Genomic DNA, 20182 nt, shown 5'->3' with positions numbered 1-20182 from the left:
CACCAGTGTAAAGGGACGATTATAGTCATAGAGACAATCAGTTCGAAATCAAAGAGGTGATTGCTCTGCCCGACTCTTGATGGCTAAGAAGGTGGAGGATGAAGCAGAAGTGCTGGATACCACCACATACCGAGGTTTTAGGAATACTTTGAGCAGCTGCCTGTATAATGCAGTCAGTTACAGCTGCCACATAGTCATCTATTGATGGTTTACAGACGATGGCAGGATCAAGTTCTGCGAGAGCAGTGAAAAAGGACCAGTTTGCTTGATCCAGCTTCCAACTGGGGCATGTAAATCGGGTAGCATTGACCATGGCCAGTCTCTTTCAAATTTATAGGAAAATGATCACTGCCTTGTGGATTATTGTCAATCCTCCATGAAAATGGGAGAATAGTGAAGGGGTGCAAACTGAGAGATCAATAGCAGTAAAGGACTGACTTGGTGCATGAAAATAAGTAGAAGAACCAGTATTAAAAAAGAGTAAGGTTGTGATCAGAGAGCATAGGCACCACAGAGCAACCCTTCCTATCAATATCAGCACTCCCAGAGGGTATGATGTTCATTAAAGTCCATGCACTCATCCATCACACAGCCTGTCATTTCTGTACAGAGAAAACTGCCAAAAGGTGACAGTATTGGCAGGTTTCAGAAATGTTTCCTGTAAGGAAAGACATACAAGATGGTAGGAAGCAACCAGTGTTTTGATGTCATCCAAATTAGAACGTAAATCTCGACAGTTCCATTGTATCAAGGTGGCCATTTTTATTTATGTGTAGGCGAATTGGGTGGAGAACCCTACTGTTTACGATCACATCTTTTTTCCTTACTGTCCTTATTCGAGGGAAATCTATCGACCTCTATGGGTCCTGGTCCTGCACTGGGTCTATTGGGCAGGTCTTTCCTGTTGGAAGACGATTCCCGTGACTGAGTATGTGAATGAATAATTGTTTTGTATCTTGGTGTGGGAGAAAAAGATGTATCAAGGAAATGCCTGTACCTGGAACCAAAGGAAGTGGATCTTGGGATTTGTTGGAATGTATGTTAGGGACAGAGATGGGTGTTGACATTGATTCATCAACTTTTTTAACCATGGAGGTCAAAACACTTTTAATTTGGTTTAAGAGTGATTCATTTGGAGGCACAGAGAGATCTGTCTGTATTCCCTCTGTAGTAGTGGAATAAAGTACAGCAGCATACATCCAAGATGAAGTGGTGGACAGCAACTATCAAGCCTCAGGATAAGTAATGTTTTGAATCATTTTCAAATGCTGCACCTGTTTTTCTTCCAATCATTTAGGGCAAGAACGAAAGTAGGATGGGTGAGAACCATTGCAACTGATGTAATAAGGGTCCACTTCACATTCATAGATACCTTGGGCCTTGCCACCACAATGAGCATACTTCAAGGAACCACGACATGAACCACTGATACTGGAAACATCTGAGAGGGTTTGAAAAAAGGGAGGCATCTGTCCTAAAGGTATGTATGAAAGAGAATATAGTATAAGAAAACGAGGTACAACAGGTGGTACAGATATTGAAGACTGCTGCTCAGAATCTTGGAGATGTGGTCATTTACCTATGAACTGGTTTTTCACTATTTTGTTTCACTTTTGTTCAAAGTGTATTTGGAGGATCCTTAATAAAAAAAAAAATTTTGGTGTCCTCTGACACCACCCACCATGGAGCTCTATGGGGGGGACTCACTAGAATGCCAAATGAGGACACGCCAGGGTTTTGTGAGTACTATACCCAAACACCAGCATCAGATACAGAGTTCACAACACCTGTTGAAGACATCAAACCCTGATACTTGGTTCACCCTAGCCAAAGTAGACCAACCGAACGATACTAGGAAGGCCACCCCAGGTCTGCCCATCCACAGGAATTCAAGGCCATAGTGGTGTTTTAGGGTTGGACCCTTCAACCACCAAGATCCTCTTCTCCCATTCACAGGTCACCACCCACCGACAAACATGTGGGTGGACGTTTAGATCCAAGAGGAGGTAAACTCAATGAACAGGACCTTCCTTGGGAGGTCCTCTCACCATGTAGAAAAATCCATGCCGAGGTGCCAAGTTAGTGATTCAAGAGTTATTTATAATAATCCGTGATGATGAGAAAACCCACTTTTCAAGAAAATTATATATTTATAATGTTATACAGGTCAGTGATTTAAGAGCCATTTATAATGCTTTACAGGTTAGTGATTCAAAAGTCATTTATAATGTTATACAGGTTAGTGATTCAGGAGTCATTTATAATGCTATACATGTTTGTGATTCAGGAGTCATTTATAATGCTATACATGTTTGTGATTCAGGAGTCATTTATAATGCTATACATGTTTGTGATTCAGGAGTCATTTATAATGCTATACATGTTTGTGATTCAAAAGTCATTTATAATGCTATACATGTTTGTGATTCAAAAGTCATTTATAATGCTATATCGGTTAGTGACTCAAGAGTCATTTATAATGCTATACAGGTTAGTGACCCAAGAGTCATTTATAATGTCATACAGTATAGTGATTCAAGAGTCATTTGCAATGTTATACAGGTTAGTGATTAAGGAGTTATTTATAATGTTTTACAGGTAAGTGATTCAAAAACCATATATAATGCTTTACAGATTAGTGATTCAGAAGTCATTTATAATGCTATACATGTTTGTGATTCAGGAGTCATTTATAATGCTATACATGTTTGTGATTCAAAAGTCATTTATAATGCTATACATGTTTGTGATTCAAAAGTCATTTATAATGCTATATCGGTTAGTGACTCAAGAGTCATTTATAATGCTATACAGGTTAGTGACCCAAGAGTCATTTATAATGTCATACAGTATAGTGATTCAAGAGTCATTTGCAATGTTATACAGGTTAGTGATTAAGGAGTTATTTACAATGTTTTACAGGTAAGTGATTCAAAAACCATATATAATGCTTTACAGATTAGTGATTCAAAAGTCATTTATAATGCTATACAGGTTTGTGATTCAAAAGCCATTTATAATGCTATATAGGTTAGTGACTCAAGAGTCATTTATAATGCTATACAGGTTAGTGACTCAAGAGTAATTTATAATGTCATACAGTATAGTGATTCAGGAGTCATATGCAATGTTATACAGGTTAGTGATTCAGGAGTCATTTATAATGCTATACATGTTTGTGATTCAGGAGTCATTTATAATGCTATACATGTTTGTGATTCAAAAGTCATTTATAATGCTATATCGGTTAGTGACTCAAGAGTCATTTATAATGCTATACAGGTTAGTGACCCAAGAGTCATTTATAATGTCATACAGTATAGTGATTCAAGAGTCATTTGCAATGTTATACAGGTTAGTGATTAAGGAGTTATTTATAATGTTTTACAGGTAAGTGATTCAAAAACCATATATAATGCTTTACAGATTAGTGATTCAGAAGTCATTTATAATGCTATACAGGTTTGTGATTCAAAAGCCATTTATAATGCTATATAGGTTAGTGACTCAAGAGTAATTTATAATGCTATATAGGTTAGTGACTCAAGAGTCATTTATAATGTCATACAGGGTAGTGATTCAAGAGTCATTTGCAATGCTATACAGGTTAGTGATTCAGGAGTCATTTATAGTATTATACAGGTTAGTAATTCAGGAGTCATTTATAGTATTATACAGGTTAGTGATTCAGGAGTCATTTATAGTATTATACAGGTTAGTGATTCAGGAGTCATTTATAGTATTATACAGGTTAGTGATTCAGGAGTCATTTATAGTATTATACAGGTTAGTGATTCAGGAGTCATTTATAGTATTATACAGGTTAGTGATTCAGGAGTCATTTATAGTATTATACAGGTTAGTGATTCAGGAGTCATTTATAGTATTATACAGGTTAGTGATTCAGGAGTAATTTATAGTATTATACAGGTTAGTGATTCAGGAGTCATTTATAGTATCATACAGGTTAGTGATTCAGGAGTCATTTATAGTATTACACAGGTTAGTGATTCAGGAGTAATTTGCAATGCTATACAGGTTAGTGATTCAAGAGTCATTTATAGTGTTATAAAGAATCTTATAAAAAGGAAGGGTTTCGTAATCATTTATAGCTTGTTGTATATTGTAATGGTACATGTCACCATTACTTCTGACATTGTCCCAGCAACAACTGAAGTTGGCATGTTCTAAAGTAAAACCTCTTTTCCTCACCCAAACAGCTGTGACCATAACCATTCTTACTGGACCTAAGTCTCAGTGCTTCTGTACTCACATAACAGTCAGAACCTTGTGTCATGTATAAATAACATTTAAGAGGGGAGTTTTAGCATCATAGATCCAGTCCAGCTGAAATTTTCTAGTAATGAGTGAAAAGCTGCAGTGACATGTGACAGCCAGTAAACAGGACAAAGGTGTTGTTTTCAAACAAAAGCCTGTAGATGAATAATCAAGTGGAATTCTTGATGACAAGAAGCAGCTGTTATGAGATACGATCGAGTGGAATGTGAAAGATATTTGAAGAATTCTCATGTACTCTTCACTTTCAAAATCATCTCTACTTACTGCAATTCTTTTCTGGATGTCTGTTATCCTTTTAATAAATCTGTACCCACAAATAAGGGTATATAGGGTCTTGTTATCCTTTATCCTGTACTCACAAACAGGAATATATAGGGTCTTGTTGTCCTTTTATCTTTACTTAAAAACAGGACTTGGTGTCTTATCCTTTAACAGACCTGTACTCACAAACAGGAATATATAGAGTCTTGTTATCCTTTAATAGATCTGGACTCACAAACAGGTATAGGGTATTGTTATCCTTTAACAGATCTGCACTCAGAAACACAGGTATATACAGTACTGTTATCCTCTAAAAAATATGTACTCAGAAACAGGGGTATATAGGGTATTGTTATCCTTTAATAGACCTGTACTCAGAAACAGGACTATTTACGGTATTGTTATCCTTTAATAGACCTGTACTCAGAAACAGGACTATTTACGGTATTGTTATCCTTTAATAGACCTGTACTCAGAAACAGGACTATTTACGGTATTGTTATCCTTTAATAGACCTGTACTCAGAAACAGGACTATTTACGGTATTGTTATCCTTTAATAGACCTGTATTCAGAAACAGGACTATTTACGGTATTGTTATCCTTTAACAGACCTGTACTCAGAAACAGGACTATTTACGGTATTGTTATCCTTTAACAGACCTGTACTCAGAAACAGAACTATTTACAGTATTGTTATCCTTTAATAGACCTGTACTCAGAAACAAGACTATTTACGGTATTGTTATCCTTTAATAGACCTGTACTCAGAAACAGGACTATTTATGGTATTGTTATCCTTTAATAGACCTGTACTCAGAAACAGGACCATTTATGGTATTGTTATCCTTTAATAGACCTGTACTCAGAAACAGGACCATTTATGGTCTTGTTTATCCTTCTGTACTTCAGGTTAACATCATCGATACAGAAAGATTCATGTTCAGTATTTATTTTTATTAATAACAAACTGATATTTAAAGCTTAAAACTGTTTTTCTTTTCTCAAACTCTACTCATGATTTAAGTTTGCTTGTATAGAAGGTTACAGGGTAAGCATTAAAAGTGTCTCTTGACATGTTTCATATGCAAATTATCTTTATAGACAATTACTGAAAACGAAAAAACACAAATTTCACACTATGATGGCAGTCTACCAGTGTTCTTACTGCAATGGTGCAAAAAAAGCAATGACTGTAAACACATGCCACAGGAGGAGTGAGTGCAAACGTGCAACAACTAAGTACGGCATGCCACTTACATGATGGTAATCTGTACAGTGAGGAAACATCAAGGAAGTTCTCAACCTGGAAGTCACAGTGAATTAAGATGAACTTACAAATAGAAATACTAATTACCACACATTTGTTTAAAATGTTATAAACTATCTTCATAACAGAACACTATTTACTGAAGTTTTTCAACCTTCTAGCATTCTAAAGCAAAACAATAACTGAATTATGGACAACAAGTAAAATATAGAATACAGTTAACAACTTACTACTTGAATAATGATTAGTAAGTCACCTATAAATACATTATTAATAAAATAATCAGCAGCTGCTATAAACAGAATAACAAACTGTGTTAAGTCATTTGGTCTAATAAATAACTATAACTGTTATTAATAAGGACAACACCAGCTGCTACATAAATTATCAAATACATAAGCACAGTTTACTCTTTAAACCTGTGTTAGTTAAAATAACTTGTAGTTATTATCTATAGAAGCTAAGAGTAATTACATTAAAAATAAAAGTAACAATGTTCAAAATTCATTTACTTAAAACATATCTCTCATAATTGTAGTTTAACCTACATACACATCTGACATTAACATAATCAGAAACTCCTTAATGATGTACTTCTACAAATACATGAAGTAAATAAATTACACATTATAAACAATAACAACAAACATGTGAAATAAACATTGAAAGTTTCCTACCCCGAGATCCAGTATTTTGGTAGGAGCTTTCCGTGAATTGACGGATAGCTGCCATTCACAGTCTGTGGTGTTGTATTTATATTTGGTGTATATGCACTTGCTGCAGCAACCTGGTTGGTGCTCGGACCTCTCACGTGGATAGGTCCTGCAGGTTTGCCATTTTGCTAAGCAAATATATAAAGATTTAAAATGATATATATTGAAACAAAGATGAACAAAATACTCAAACAATAAATTCAAATTTTAAATGATTCCATAAAAAAAAATCCAAATACCTAATTGACTTTCTTAAAAATATTAAAACTACAAACTAACACACCCAAATTTGAAATAACTATATCAAAAGGCATTCCTAAATGTTAAATTCACAGTTAGGAAACATACTGAGCTAGTTTTTTCTTGGATAAAAGAGCTGTTGATAGGTAAGAAGTAAGTAACTGTATTATATATATTTTCTGGTTTGTGTTTTCATTTCTGTATAGTTCAAGAAAAACTGAATAAATATTGACAAGCTTTTATTAACATGGAAACAAAGAAACACCACTGAAGAGATTGTTTTACAGTAAACATAAAAATGTGAAACTGAACTGAAGGAGTATTTCTTTAAAGTTTGATGTTGTAAAGTTATCCCTAACTTCAACACAAAATTATGTTTCAACCTATAGTTTGTTTAAGTTTAAATATAGACAGTGGAGGGCCATACATTAAAATTACGTTGTAAATAAAATAACAATACTACATCACCAATGTATGATAATAAACTTGACATCAGAATGTGATGCATAACTTTATCTACTTTAAGACTTTTAATTTCAAAAGGAAGTATTTTAATAAATCCTAAATCTTCACCCTCAATGCAGAAACACCAATAATAAATGTTTTATATTCACTTGTATATAAAACAATATAAACATATACTGTAGATACTGACAAGCCAAAAGAGAGTTTTAAAACTCGCTTGTCTGAGATATATCTAGTGTTAATACGACTCTTCTTCTGTCTTTTAATAAATGTCTATTATTGCTTCTGATATTGCTGTTGAATATGCTTATAATCAACAAAGAACAAATTCAAAAATTCATAACACAATTTTAGTGACATCTTGCCATGTTTAGACTAAATATGTTAGTCTGAGCAGTAATAAAATTATTCTTAACCCATTTAGGTTTGCCAGATAAATTACAGTAGCTTTAGGACATTCTATTCTGGTGTGTGATGTACTTTTTAGAAACAAAATGCATATTTGAAAGCAAAAAGAACTACTGGATAACAAACATAGTGAGAAAAAGTCTTACTAAATTAGGAACCAGAATAAAAGTCAACTGTTAATTTCTTGCATTTTATGAATATTTCTAAATTATTGTTGCATGTTTTTGACAAAAGTAGCTGAGACATAAAAATACACACTTATTAGGTTTAATAATGCAACCTAAAATGAAAAAAAAGCTGAAGACAAATCAAGCAGATGGCAAAGAATTATATTAATCAAGCCTTTGTTAGCCCTAACTTGCCCTAAACTCTTGCTGGGTGATTTACTGCTGGTGATACAATAAAATCAAATGAAAGTAATGTTAAACTGTGAAAAGTGTAAGGTTATTTAGCATAAATAAATTATAACTGTTTCTTACAATCTCCATTCATTCTAGAATAAACAAAACGTTTTTTATTTCATATAGATGATTTTAATACAGTTAAAGTTAGGGTACAGAAAAAAATTTATTTATGGTAAACAAATGCTGGTATATATTTAGCAGGTTCTAACAGTTGTGCAGTTTTAGTCTTTACACAGAAATCATCCTCAACTGAGAAAACAAATGCTGATATATATTTAGAAGGTTCCATAGGTCGTGCACTTTGTCTTTCCACAGAAATTATCCTTTACTAAGTAAACAAATGCTGGTATATATTTAGCAGGTTCTAACTGTTGTGCACTTTTAGTCTTTATACAGAAGTCATCTTTTACTGGGTAAACAAATGCTTGTATATATTTAGGAGGTTCTAACTGTTGTGCACTTTTAGTCTTTATACAGAAATCATCCTTCACTGAGTAACTTAATACTGGTATATATTTAGGAGGTTTTAAAGGTCATGCACTTTAGGTCTTTCCACAGAAATCATCCTTTACCAAATAAACAAATACTGGTATATATTTAGCAGGTTCTAACTGTTGTGCACTTTTAGTCTTTATACAGAAGTCATCTTTTACTGGGTAAACAAATGCTCGTATACATTTAGGAGGTTCTAAAGGTTGTGCACTTTTAGACTTTACACAGAAATCATCCTTCACTGAGTAACTTAATACTGGTATATATTTAGAAGGTTCTAAAGGTTGTGCACTTTTAGTCTTTACACAGAAATCATCCTTCACTGAGTAACTTAATACTGGCATATATTTAGAAGGTTCTAAAGGTTGTGCACTTTTAGTCTTTACACAGAAATCATCCTTCACTGAGTAACTTAATACTGGTATATATTTAGAAGGTTCAAAAGGTTGTGCACTTTTAGTCTTTACACAGAAATCATCCTTCACTGAGTAACTTAATACTGGTATATATTTAGAAGGTTCAAAAGATTGTGCACTTTTAGTCTTTACACAGAAATCATCCTTCACTGAGTAACTTAATACTGGTATATATTTAGAAGGTTCTAAAGGTTGTGCACTTTTAGTCTTTGTGCACTTTACTAAGAATGATTCAGTAAAAGCTTCACGAATGAAAAAAAAATAATCAAAAAATGTTAAGAAATTTAAATTATTACATCCAACACACTTTACCTTTCAAAATATTGTAAAGACAAACCGAGTAGATTTGGAGTTGAGTGTGTATAGTTTCATGGTTATGTAGTGGTCACCAGGTCAGTCAAACTGTAGTGTTAAAGGCATTGGTTCAAAAATTCAACACCCTCATTGTATGTACAAATTATTATAAATCGAAGGTGTAACCATAGTTATAGTGGCTCAGCCATTTGTTATTTGGGAATAAGCATTAAGATATGTACACTTTACACAAGGCTGGTATTTCAACAACAATTGAAGACTCTCACATTCTGGGTGGTACATAAAATATAAGTTATACAAACAGTAACCTGTTTTCTATTTATTCTTCCAAAATGTAAGATCTATGAATAAATAAAAACCTGATTTAAAGTATGAGCTACACACGAGTCTATGTGATTTGTCCTGACTAGTGATTCTCTAAATGCTCTAACAGTAAGTAGCTGATAAAATATGGAGTTAATATTCTTTACATACAGTTACGACAGAAAGTGTTCGTACCCCTGCGTCATGAGTAGTTTTTTCCTCACAACTTAAAAAGTATCACGATTAGGATAATGAAAGTATTTATATAATAAATATTATACTAACATCTACATAAACTTTTATGTAAATTGAACAGCAAATAAACTGTTTATAAACAAATAACCAAACATAGGAGAAGCAGAAAGTGTTTGTACGTCTACTTTAATGGTCAGTTGTGTAGCCTTTCAGGTGAATTACTTGGCACAATCTCTCCTCATAGTCCTCCATGATCGTTTGACAGTACTTGACTGGTATTTTCTTCCATTCTTCTTTACAAAAGGCCTCCAACTCTTGCAAGTATTTTGGATGATGCTGATGAACCCTGGTCTTCAACTCATGCAAAATGTTTTCAATTGGGTTGAGATCGGGTGACTGCAATGGCCACTCCAGAATTCTTATATGGTTACTCTGCAACCAGGATTGCATATATTTCGATGTGTGCTTAGGGTCATTGTTGTGCTGGAAAATACAACGATGCCCAAGCCACTAGTTCCGAGCATCATTCTTTATACAAGTGCCTAATATATCAACGTACTCTTCATTTTTCATGATTCTGTTGATGCGGCAAAGGCTGCCTACACCAGAAGATCTGAAGGAACCCCATAGCAATGATTGAGCCACCTCCGTGTTTAACTGTAGGAACAGTGTTCTTTGGAAGATTTCGTTCCCCCTTCTTATGGTAAATATAGCAAACATCATTGTGGCCGAAAAGCTCGATTTTAGGCTCGTCTGACCAAAAAATAGTCTTCCAATAGGTAAAGGGTTTATCTACATGCTTTCTTGCATACCTCAATTGTGCTTCTAAATGAACAGGCTTTTAATATGGAGTTCTAGGAGGATGGCATGCTTTGAACCCAGAAGAAACGTAACATGTTCAGAGGTGCTTACTTCAACCCCAGTTTCCCTTACCAGTTTCTGTATGTAATTACGTGTTAAACGAGAGTTCCTACTAACTTCTCTGAGAACCTTCCTCTTGGTTCTTTCTAGAATTTTGGTGGGGCATCCGAAACAAGGGAGGTTAGCCCTAGATCCTGTAAGCTTAAACTTGGCAATTATGCTTTGAACAGTAGATTTTGGCACATTAAGTTGTGTAGCAATACCAGAAAGAGACTTGTATTTTACAATAATAGGGTTTTTTAAATCACTGGACAGTTGTTTTCTGTTTGCCATGATGACCAAGCAGATAATGACAGGGATGGTGCTAAATTGCTGGATGTATATTTTTTGCTGGCTAAATTCCAATAATTATGAACCCAGTGTCTAGTTCTGGAGTGGTATAATGTAGTTTATTTGCCAAACTAAACAAAATTTTTATGGGAATATCAGTTTTTTCACACATTCTGAACTGTACAAACACTTTCTGCTCCTCCTGTTTTTGATTATTTGTTCATAAACAGTTTATTTGTTGTTTAATTTAAATAAAAATTTATGTAGATGTGTGTTAGTATAATATTTATAATATATCATACTTCTATTAGCCTAATCATGATACTTTTTAAGTTATGAGCAAAAAAAACCATTCAAGATGCAGGGGTACGAACACTTTCTGTTGTAACTGTACAACATAAGATACACCAGTACACAAGGTATTCATCATACAACAAGGGTGACACATCCTCCATACACAGTAAATTACCATAAACACTTGCATTCTTAGATGAGGCAGAATACTATGTACTGGTAGTAGAAAGGTATCTATCAGAAATACATTTCATGTAAGGAAACTGTTAAACTCTGAAACAATATCCAGAGAAATTGTAAAAACCTAGATGAGCTCCGAAGTGGAAACTCTAATAGGTGTGACACTCTTTATTGGGAGCTTGTTAGAGGAGAAACACACGTGATAGACAGTATCCATCTCATATAGGATATTTTCTTTGCATGAGTGAAAGAAAAATAAGCCAATGTGTTGCAGAGATGAGTAGGGATAAAACATGACCAATTTACCACTTGCACACAACAGGTTGGTTGGGTATGGAACCAACTGCTACTTGCACACAACAGGTTGGTTGGATATGGGACCAACTGACCACTTGTAACACAACAGGTTTGTTGGATATGGGATGTAATGTGACATGACAATGACTAAACTTTACAGCTTGGTATGTGTTCTGTTGTACAACTTACACACTTGAGTTCTTTCCTATCATGCAAGGAGAACACTTTGATCCATTTTACTAGCCAAATCAAGGTGAAAGTGACAAAGGATATAATAGGGGGTAAAGCTGCACTACATTAACATGGACACACCCCTATCCTACTTTCCACTGCACTGTGAAGCCCACTCAGACTCCCTCATCGAAAATTTCCCAGATAGAAATTGGCAGTGGTAAGGGTCTTCTATGCTACATTTAATGATTCAGTGGGTGCTGTATGGATATGCACTAGGGAGATATTGTAAACATGCCTAGGCCTGTTCAAACCTAACTATTGCCAAGGTATGTTTTTAATAGAGAAAGTATTATGGGTTACTATGGAATCCAATTTAAAAAAGCTGGCATGCAAAAGTCACAGAAGCTAGCAGACACTTCTCTGGAGTTGCATTTGTCCATGATAGTCCATGCAAGGGGTTTATAGGTCTGCAAACAGAAAATGATGTGTCAATAAAGGGGCTAAGCCAGGGGTCACAAAACTATGGCCCACGAGCCGAAGACGGCCCTCGAGGTCATTTTGTCCAGCCCGCCAGCAGCTAGCCACTTGGAAATAAAAAGTGGCATTTCATCAAATGTCTGACTGTCATAACAAAATAAATCACACCGATGGTCACTTTAAGCTGGCAAACACAAGACGTTATGATAAAAAGACACAAGGCTGTCACGCGCATTTTTAACCAATAGGAAAATTCTTCTTTTATCTTTGCTGCCTGTTTATTCATATTGAGGCACGTATCTATGAAGGCATTAAGATTTTGAAAACAAGTACAGACTTAACCCTCATTCTATCGACTTGTCTTGTAAATTCAGCGGCCTATGGTTACAGCTTCAGCAAGCTCATTACTCTTAGTAGTTGGGTTATGTGCTTTCCGTAACTTGTTCTTAGGTGTCATGGCAAACACACGTTTCAATATTTTTTTTTTGTGCGTTCTTTTGGACCAGCACAATACTTTTCTCACAGCATTCTGTGTTTTTCATTTTCAGATCCTGTTTTTTTTCACCCATCGTTATGGCTACTTTTAAAAGAAGAAAAGTGGACCCTGAGTGTCATGCTTTCAATGAAGAATGGGGAGAAAAGTACTTCTTTGTGGAAACCAGAAAGCTATTTGTGTGATATGCACCAAAAGTGTTGCTGTTTTGAAAGAATACAATCTTCGGCGTCACTATGAAACAAAACATCTATCAACATATTTGAAATTTTCAGGAAAGTTCCGTTCCGAGAAATTTGAATCTATAAAATGTGTTTTTGAATCTCAAAAGAATCTCTTCACGAGAAAGTTTGCTGAAAATGAATCTGTCACTCGTACAAGTTACAAAATAGTGCATAAAGTGTATGATGGAAGCAGCAAATGAGCTGTGTCCTGAAAAAGCCAATGAACTACAAAATGAACTACAGAGTCCACAGTCAAGAAACAAGATGATGAGGAAAAACACGAAACAAAGAACCCACTGGAAGATGAACTACAGAGTCCACAGTCGAGAAACAAGATGATGAGGAAAAACACGAAACAAAGAACCCACTGGAAGATGAACTACAGAGTCCACAGTCGAGAAACAAAATGATGAGAAAAAACACGAAACAAAGAACCCACTGGAAGATGAACTACAGAGTCCACAGTCGAGAAACAAGATGATGAGGAAAAACACGAAACAAAGAACCCACTGGAAGATGAACTACAGAGTCCACAGTCGAGAAACAAGATGATGAGGAAAAACACGAAACAAAGAACCCACTGGAAGATGAACTACAGTGTCCACAGTCGAGAAACAAGATGATGAGGAAAAAAACGAAACAAAGAACCCACTGGAAGATGAACTACAGTGTCCACAGTCGAGAAACAAGATGATGAGGAAAAACACGAAACAAAGAACCCACTGGAAGATGAACTACAGTGTCCACAGTCGAGAAACAAGATGATGAGGAAAATCACGAAACAAAGAACCCACTGGAAGATGAACTACAGAGTCCACAGTCGAGAAACAAGATGATGAGGAAAAACATGAAACAAAGAACCCACTGGAAGATGAACTACAGTGTCCACAGTCGAGAAACAAGATGATGAGGAAAAACACGAAACAAAGAACCCACTGGAAAATGAACTATAGAATCCATAGTTGAGAAATAAGATGATGAGGAAAAACACGAAACAAAGAACCCACTGGAAGATGAACTACAGAGTCCACAGTCGAGGAGCCTCCAGCAGCAAAAGACGAAACACAGATAGTGTTAGCAACGTTACTACAATGAAAAAAGAGAATAACAGCCAGCTTCACTTTTTATTCTATCAATTGGCCACATAAAATTTATTTTTTTAAGTTAGTTAGCAGCAATGTAACTTCTAACAAAAGTTAAAATAAACCAAAGAAAGTTAACACTGTGAAAAGGCAGCACAAATCTTCTAAAACTGATTTCATTAAAACTCAAAGAAACCTACACATTAAAGACAGGACACAGAATAAGAATGAATAATTTTCAGTAAAGTGCTTATGGAATCTGTTCCATCCTCTTATTGGTGGAGGGCTATTATCACTTTATGATTACAACATGCGCTAGTGCAGTTCACATTATAATGTGTCTTAGGTGGTAGAGAGCTCAAGACCAGTGGCACGTGCAAAGTATTAAATGCAAATGTACAAATAATAGCTAGCATGTGTAGTGAGGTAAGTATATCATTTATGAACTTACAATTAATAGCTTGACATATCACTTTGTTGGGTGAATTTAGAAACTAAAATCCTCATGCTACACCATTTAATTAGCAATCCTGTTCATGAAATCAAAATTATACAATCTACTGTGCAGAGTAAATATGCATTTATACATTTCATACAGTCATAAACAAAATTATACAACCTACTGTTCAGAGTAACTATGTATTTATACATTTTCAGAGATGCCAACTATTTCAAATGACTGAAAGTAATGATTGTAGACAGAGCCCTTTATCATTTGCAGCTACTAGGCCTGACCAATGTCTCTAAGCTGTTCATATATTATTATTATTATTATTATAACTATTATTATTTATTACTGCTATAGATTGCTCATTTATGACTGTGTTTTGTGTATTTAATAAATAAATAAATTTTAAAAAATACTTTTGAAATTATGACTTTTATTTAGTTCAGAGTAACAAACATACTGGTAAAACAACATTGCACATGCACAAACAATAAGCAGAAAAAGTCTTTGTATAAAGAACTAGTTTATATCATGTTCATGACACTTATTGTAGTAGTTTTCCAGCTGTTGCAGCCTTTGCTTTCATAAGAATGTCTCTGGATGGTTGGGATACATCAAATGTTTCTTTGTCTGCTTTTGGAGACTGTTGTCTTGTGTCCCTGTGTGGCTGAGAGGATGTCTTGACTATGTCCCTGTGTGGCTGGGAGGGTGTCTTGACTGTGTCCCCATGTGGCTGAGAGGGTGTCTTGACTGTGTCCCCGTGTGGCTGAGAGGATATCCTGACTGTTAAAGTCTTGCTGCCTGACTGAGATGCACGTTTAGATCCTTTTGAATCTAGACTTCCTTTTCACAGTGAAAATACTTCTTCAATGGCTTCCACATGTCCAATATTCTGTTGAATATTGAATCACACCCCAAGTGATAGCCGTCTTGTATTAACAAGTTGTAGAATTTGTCTTGTTTCTTTGTCATGCAATCCTTGAAACTCTTTGAAATGTTGTTTTCTGCTAGCACTTTTGTCCAGAAAATAGTAGATATCTATCAATATATCAGAAACTGGGCAAGGCAGTTCTCTGGAAGCTTTCTGGGCAGCAATATTCATGAGGTGACAGGCACAGCCCATGAAGTAAATGCTAGGCTGTCGTCTTAAGATGTGTCCCATCACACCTTTACCTATACCCGACATAACTGAGGCATTGTATGAAGAAAAACTAAGACAGTTTTCCCATGGAATTTTCCTCTTTGTCAGTTTGTGGTACAAAAGCTTGAAAAAATTCTCTCCCATTGAAGCTTCTTTCCATTCCACCATTGTCAAAAGAGAACAAATAATTTTTCCAAGCAAAGGGTTAAGATATCAGACAACCACTGGATACAGTTTTGAGTCATCCATGTCTGTGGATCCAACTGTGGCTAAACTGTAAACACTGTAAGTATCCTTGAAATCATTTTGTTATCTTCACAGCCCAACATTTGTACAATGGCTGTAGTTTTGGTTCTAGTACAGCCATATTTTTCACTATATCAGAGTCTGGGAACATTTTTCTGAATAGATGTCCTGCATGATCGGCTACAGCTAGAGGTAAATTATGAGCAATGACAAATTGCGCGAACATCACTTTTGCATTTATGGTTTCATATTCTGAATTCTTACTCATAAATGTCATTATCTACATCGTTTTTGTCTTCGCCTCAGCCTTTTGTTGGTGAGATGCCGATTTTGTATGTCTGGAACAATCGTTTATCCCGCCATGCTCCACAGAAAAATCGATGTGACAAACTGTACAAAACACATGACTGTCACTGACTTTTGATGCAATGACTAGATATTTTGCACTATACTCTTTCCAATATATATTTTTGATTCACAGTTTTAGTCCTTTTAGATTTGCCAGAAACAAGACAATCTGGTGAACAAGGCCTCCTTTTTTCCATCTTGTGAACGATCGCACTGGTGTTTCTATGCCGCTTAGAAAACGAGAAATACCCATCTACACAAGCGTTGATTGGTTAACAAGCACTGATGACGTAACTATGGATTCCCCCATATACCCAGTATGGAGAAGCACCGCACTCAAACTATTGGTAGACGTTGGAGATACAAATATTTTTTATAATTTCAAGCACAAACATGATTATCGCAAGTAGCCATTTCGACTATGTCTTTTATTTATTATCGAAATTTATTTGTATCTCACTAGAAATTTTCTTTTCATCCCTTTCAAGGCCTGGGGAACAATTTTCATTTTATTGTATAGGCCTATCTAATATATAATAATTCGGGAGTTGCAACAAGTCATAATATTTTGTGAACCTGACGATGACCGAAGAAGGTCGAAACGTTGTTCGCTCTTCTATGTAAAGTGTTTTCTCAGCCCAAACGAGCCGTTTTTGCATATAAAAGTCATAATATTTGTCTGTATGAGCGTATAGTTGTAATGTATACACCAAAATCGTAATGATTATGCTCAAATTGTAATGGTTGGCATCTCTGCATTTCATATAGTAGTAAACAAAATTATACAACCTACTGTCCAGAGTAAATATGTATACATACATTTCATACAGTACTAAACAAAATTACACAACCTACTGTCCAGAGTAACTATGTATTTATACATTTCATACAGTAGTAAACAAAATTACACAAACTACTGTCCAGAGTAAATATGTATACATACATTTCATACAGTACTAAACAAAATTATACAACCTACTGTCCAGAGTAAATATGTATACATACATTTCATACAGTACTAAACAAAATTACACAACCTTCTCTCCAGTGTAAATATGTATTCATACATTTCATACAATAGTAAACAAAATTACACAACCTACTGTCCAGAGTAAATATGTATTTATACATTTCATACAGTAGTAAACAAAATTACACAACCTTCTCTCCAGTGTAAATATGTATTCATACATTTCATACAATAGTAAACAAAATTATACAAACTACTGTCCAGATTAACTATGTATTTATAGATTTCATACAATGGTAAACAAAATTATACAATCTACTGTCCAGAGTAACTTTGTATTTATAAATTTCATACAATGGTAAACAAAATTATACAACCTACTGTCCAGAGTAGATATGTATTTATATATTTCATAGAACAGTAATTTTTTGAGTCTCTGTTTTCTAACTTTTGTTTTACATTCAATCACCTTTTGCTGAGAACTCTTCACAGAACCATAATTTCCCCGAAGTGAAACTTGTCCATCAGGCACAGCAATACCCCTTCTGTCTAAGAGGCTAATAAGAAAAATAAAAATCAACCAGAAGAAATGTATCTTTACTATACTGAAAACTTTTGAAACAGGAAAAATTCTTATTAGTAATGTCACATTTTCAAATACTAAGTAATGAAACCCTCTGAAGAAGTTAATATTTTCCTTGTAAATGTAACCCTCTGAAGAAGTTAATATTTTCCTTGTAAATGTATTTCCAATCATACTCATTTCCCTCTTATTGATAGCTATTACTGGATTTATCTTGTAACCCTTTTCACATACATCAAGGCACCCTTTATCCAAGTACTGTATTATATAAGCACCCTTTTCAGATAATGTTATCACCTTTTTGAGACTGACTGAAACCCAGTCTCTAAACTAACTGTTAGTACAGAGGAAAGGTGGAAGAATGTGATAGAAGGTAAGTGCTACTGGAAATTCATTTTCCATTTCTAAACATACAAACCTCTTCTCACACTTATAGATAGAATTCCACATTCAAACAGAGTCCAAAATAAAAGGTAATTGTCTAGCAACTCTAAAGGTTTTATTGCAGGCTACAAAGCCTTTAAAACAGTGGTTCTAAACCTTGTTGGAGGTACTGAACCCCAGAAGTTTCGTACTTGCATTCACTGAACCCTTCCTAATTGCAAAAATAAAATATGATTTTTTTTCAAATTCAAAACACAAGTAGATATTTTATTAGTGCACAAAATGAACCATGGATCGGTTGCACATAATATCACTGTGTTCAAAGAACAAATCCAACAAAACATGAATTTCACACAAAATCCAAAACATAACTCAATGTATATTTACTGCAAATCAATGTGACTTTTGCTGTTGCCTTTCAGAGACAAGTTCAGAAATGCACAGCTTCACCCTGGCAAGTGCCACTCCCATATCATTTTCACAACAAAGTCTGTTCCTTTTCTTCGTTTTTATGTCTACCATCCTCGCAAAGATATGTTGTAACAAACGGAATGAGTATCTCGAGGGCTTTCTTAGCAATAAGAGGGTACGCTACAATTTGGTGACACCAAAACATTAAGAGTGTTGTTGTTCTGAAAAGTTGCTGTTGAACCTGGCTCTGCTGAAGTTCAATGATATCGTCGAGGTATTCATCATTGACATCTGCTGTAGCAACATTAAATGTGAATGGCTGTCTCATCCACCCTGGATATGACTCTCTGGTGGGAAAGTATCCGTCACGAGACTTTGCAAGCTCATCTAAGTGCATGGCAATTGTTTGCTTCAGTTCCCCGGGTACAGAAAAATCTCCGATTTCAGATACATCTTCGATCTTACTTACACAGTTGTCCAGCAGGGGAACGTTTGCGAAGTTACCATTCTCTGTTTGTCGTTTCCATAACAGTAATTGTTTCTGAAAAGCCTTCAGGTTTTCTTCCACTTCAATGATGTTAACTCCATCGTCCTGCATCTGTTGATTGAGATGCTTGAGAGAATTGAAGATATCGACCATGTATGCCAAAATGAGAATGAACTCAGATGTTTCGAAGCAATTTGCATGACAATGTTGGTGCTCTCGCAAAAACTGGGCTAATTCCACACACATGGCAAAAACACGATTAAGCACCTTTCCCCAAGATAACCACCCCAGATAGAATGGTACAGAAGTACCTCGAATTCAGACCCCATTTCATTACACAGCTTTTTGAAGATGTGGTGCTTCAGGGCACTATTTCACACAAAGTTCAGTCATTCCACTACAATTTTTAATATTTCTGCCAGTTTTGAAGGCTAGGTTTTTGTGCCAATACATGCCTGTGCAGAACACAGTGCGTTACAATGATGTGTGATACATCGGCTTTCACCAGCGCACCAAACCAGAGTTTAATCTCAGCATGACTGGAGCTCTATCTGAACAAACTGCAGAAACCACATCCCACGAAAGATCATTGTCTCTGGAGAAGTCATCCACAAGTTTCTTCACATTGACTGCCTTAATTGTTGTTGTAAGAGACTTACAAAATAAAAAATCTTTTATCTCGTCATTACATAGCACATGAATACAAGCTGGCTCAGATTAGAAATGTTGGTAGTCTCTTCAAGTTGAAGGCTGAATTTTCCTAGGCTTCAAATCAGATCTGCAACTACTTGAGCCAAAATGTCATTGCTCATGCCATCTATTCTGCTGCTGATGATGTCATTTGGAAGTGGAATTTGGAATAACTTATTTTCAGCAGCTTTTCCCAGCATGATATTCGCCATCTTCAACGCAGCTGGTTTTTTGAGTGCTTCACCAATGGTGTGTGGTTTGTCCTGCTTTGTGATCAAGTAC

The 20182-nt window shown here is 35.2% G+C and overlaps 1 protein-coding gene across 5 annotated transcripts in view; it reads right to left on the bottom strand.

The window, feature by feature from the left end:
* The window catches only part of LOC143250438 (palmitoyltransferase ZDHHC14-like), a 55215-nt gene that overhangs the window by 9787 nt on the left and 25246 nt on the right, over nt 1–20182 (bottom strand). For 4 of the 5 annotated variants that reach the window (XM_076500971.1, XM_076500972.1, XM_076500968.1 and 1 more), the window contains 3 exons: nt 17815–17902; nt 6507–6670; nt 5820–5865 (listed from right to left, as the gene is read on the bottom strand). In XM_076500971.1, coding sequence (XP_076357086.1) covers nt 5820–5865; nt 6507–6670; nt 17815–17902 — 298 coding nt within the window. The remainder of the gene's footprint in view (nt 1–5819; nt 5866–6506; nt 6671–17814; nt 17903–20182) is intronic. The other variant, XM_076500970.1, reaches the window with a different exon arrangement.

Source organism: Tachypleus tridentatus, chromosome 5 (assembly GCF_004210375.1).
Source record: "Tachypleus tridentatus isolate NWPU-2018 chromosome 5, ASM421037v1, whole genome shotgun sequence".
Classification (NCBI taxonomy): domain Eukaryota; kingdom Metazoa; phylum Arthropoda; class Merostomata; order Xiphosura; family Limulidae; genus Tachypleus; species Tachypleus tridentatus.
This window is presented reverse-complemented; position numbering and strand designations above follow the sequence as displayed.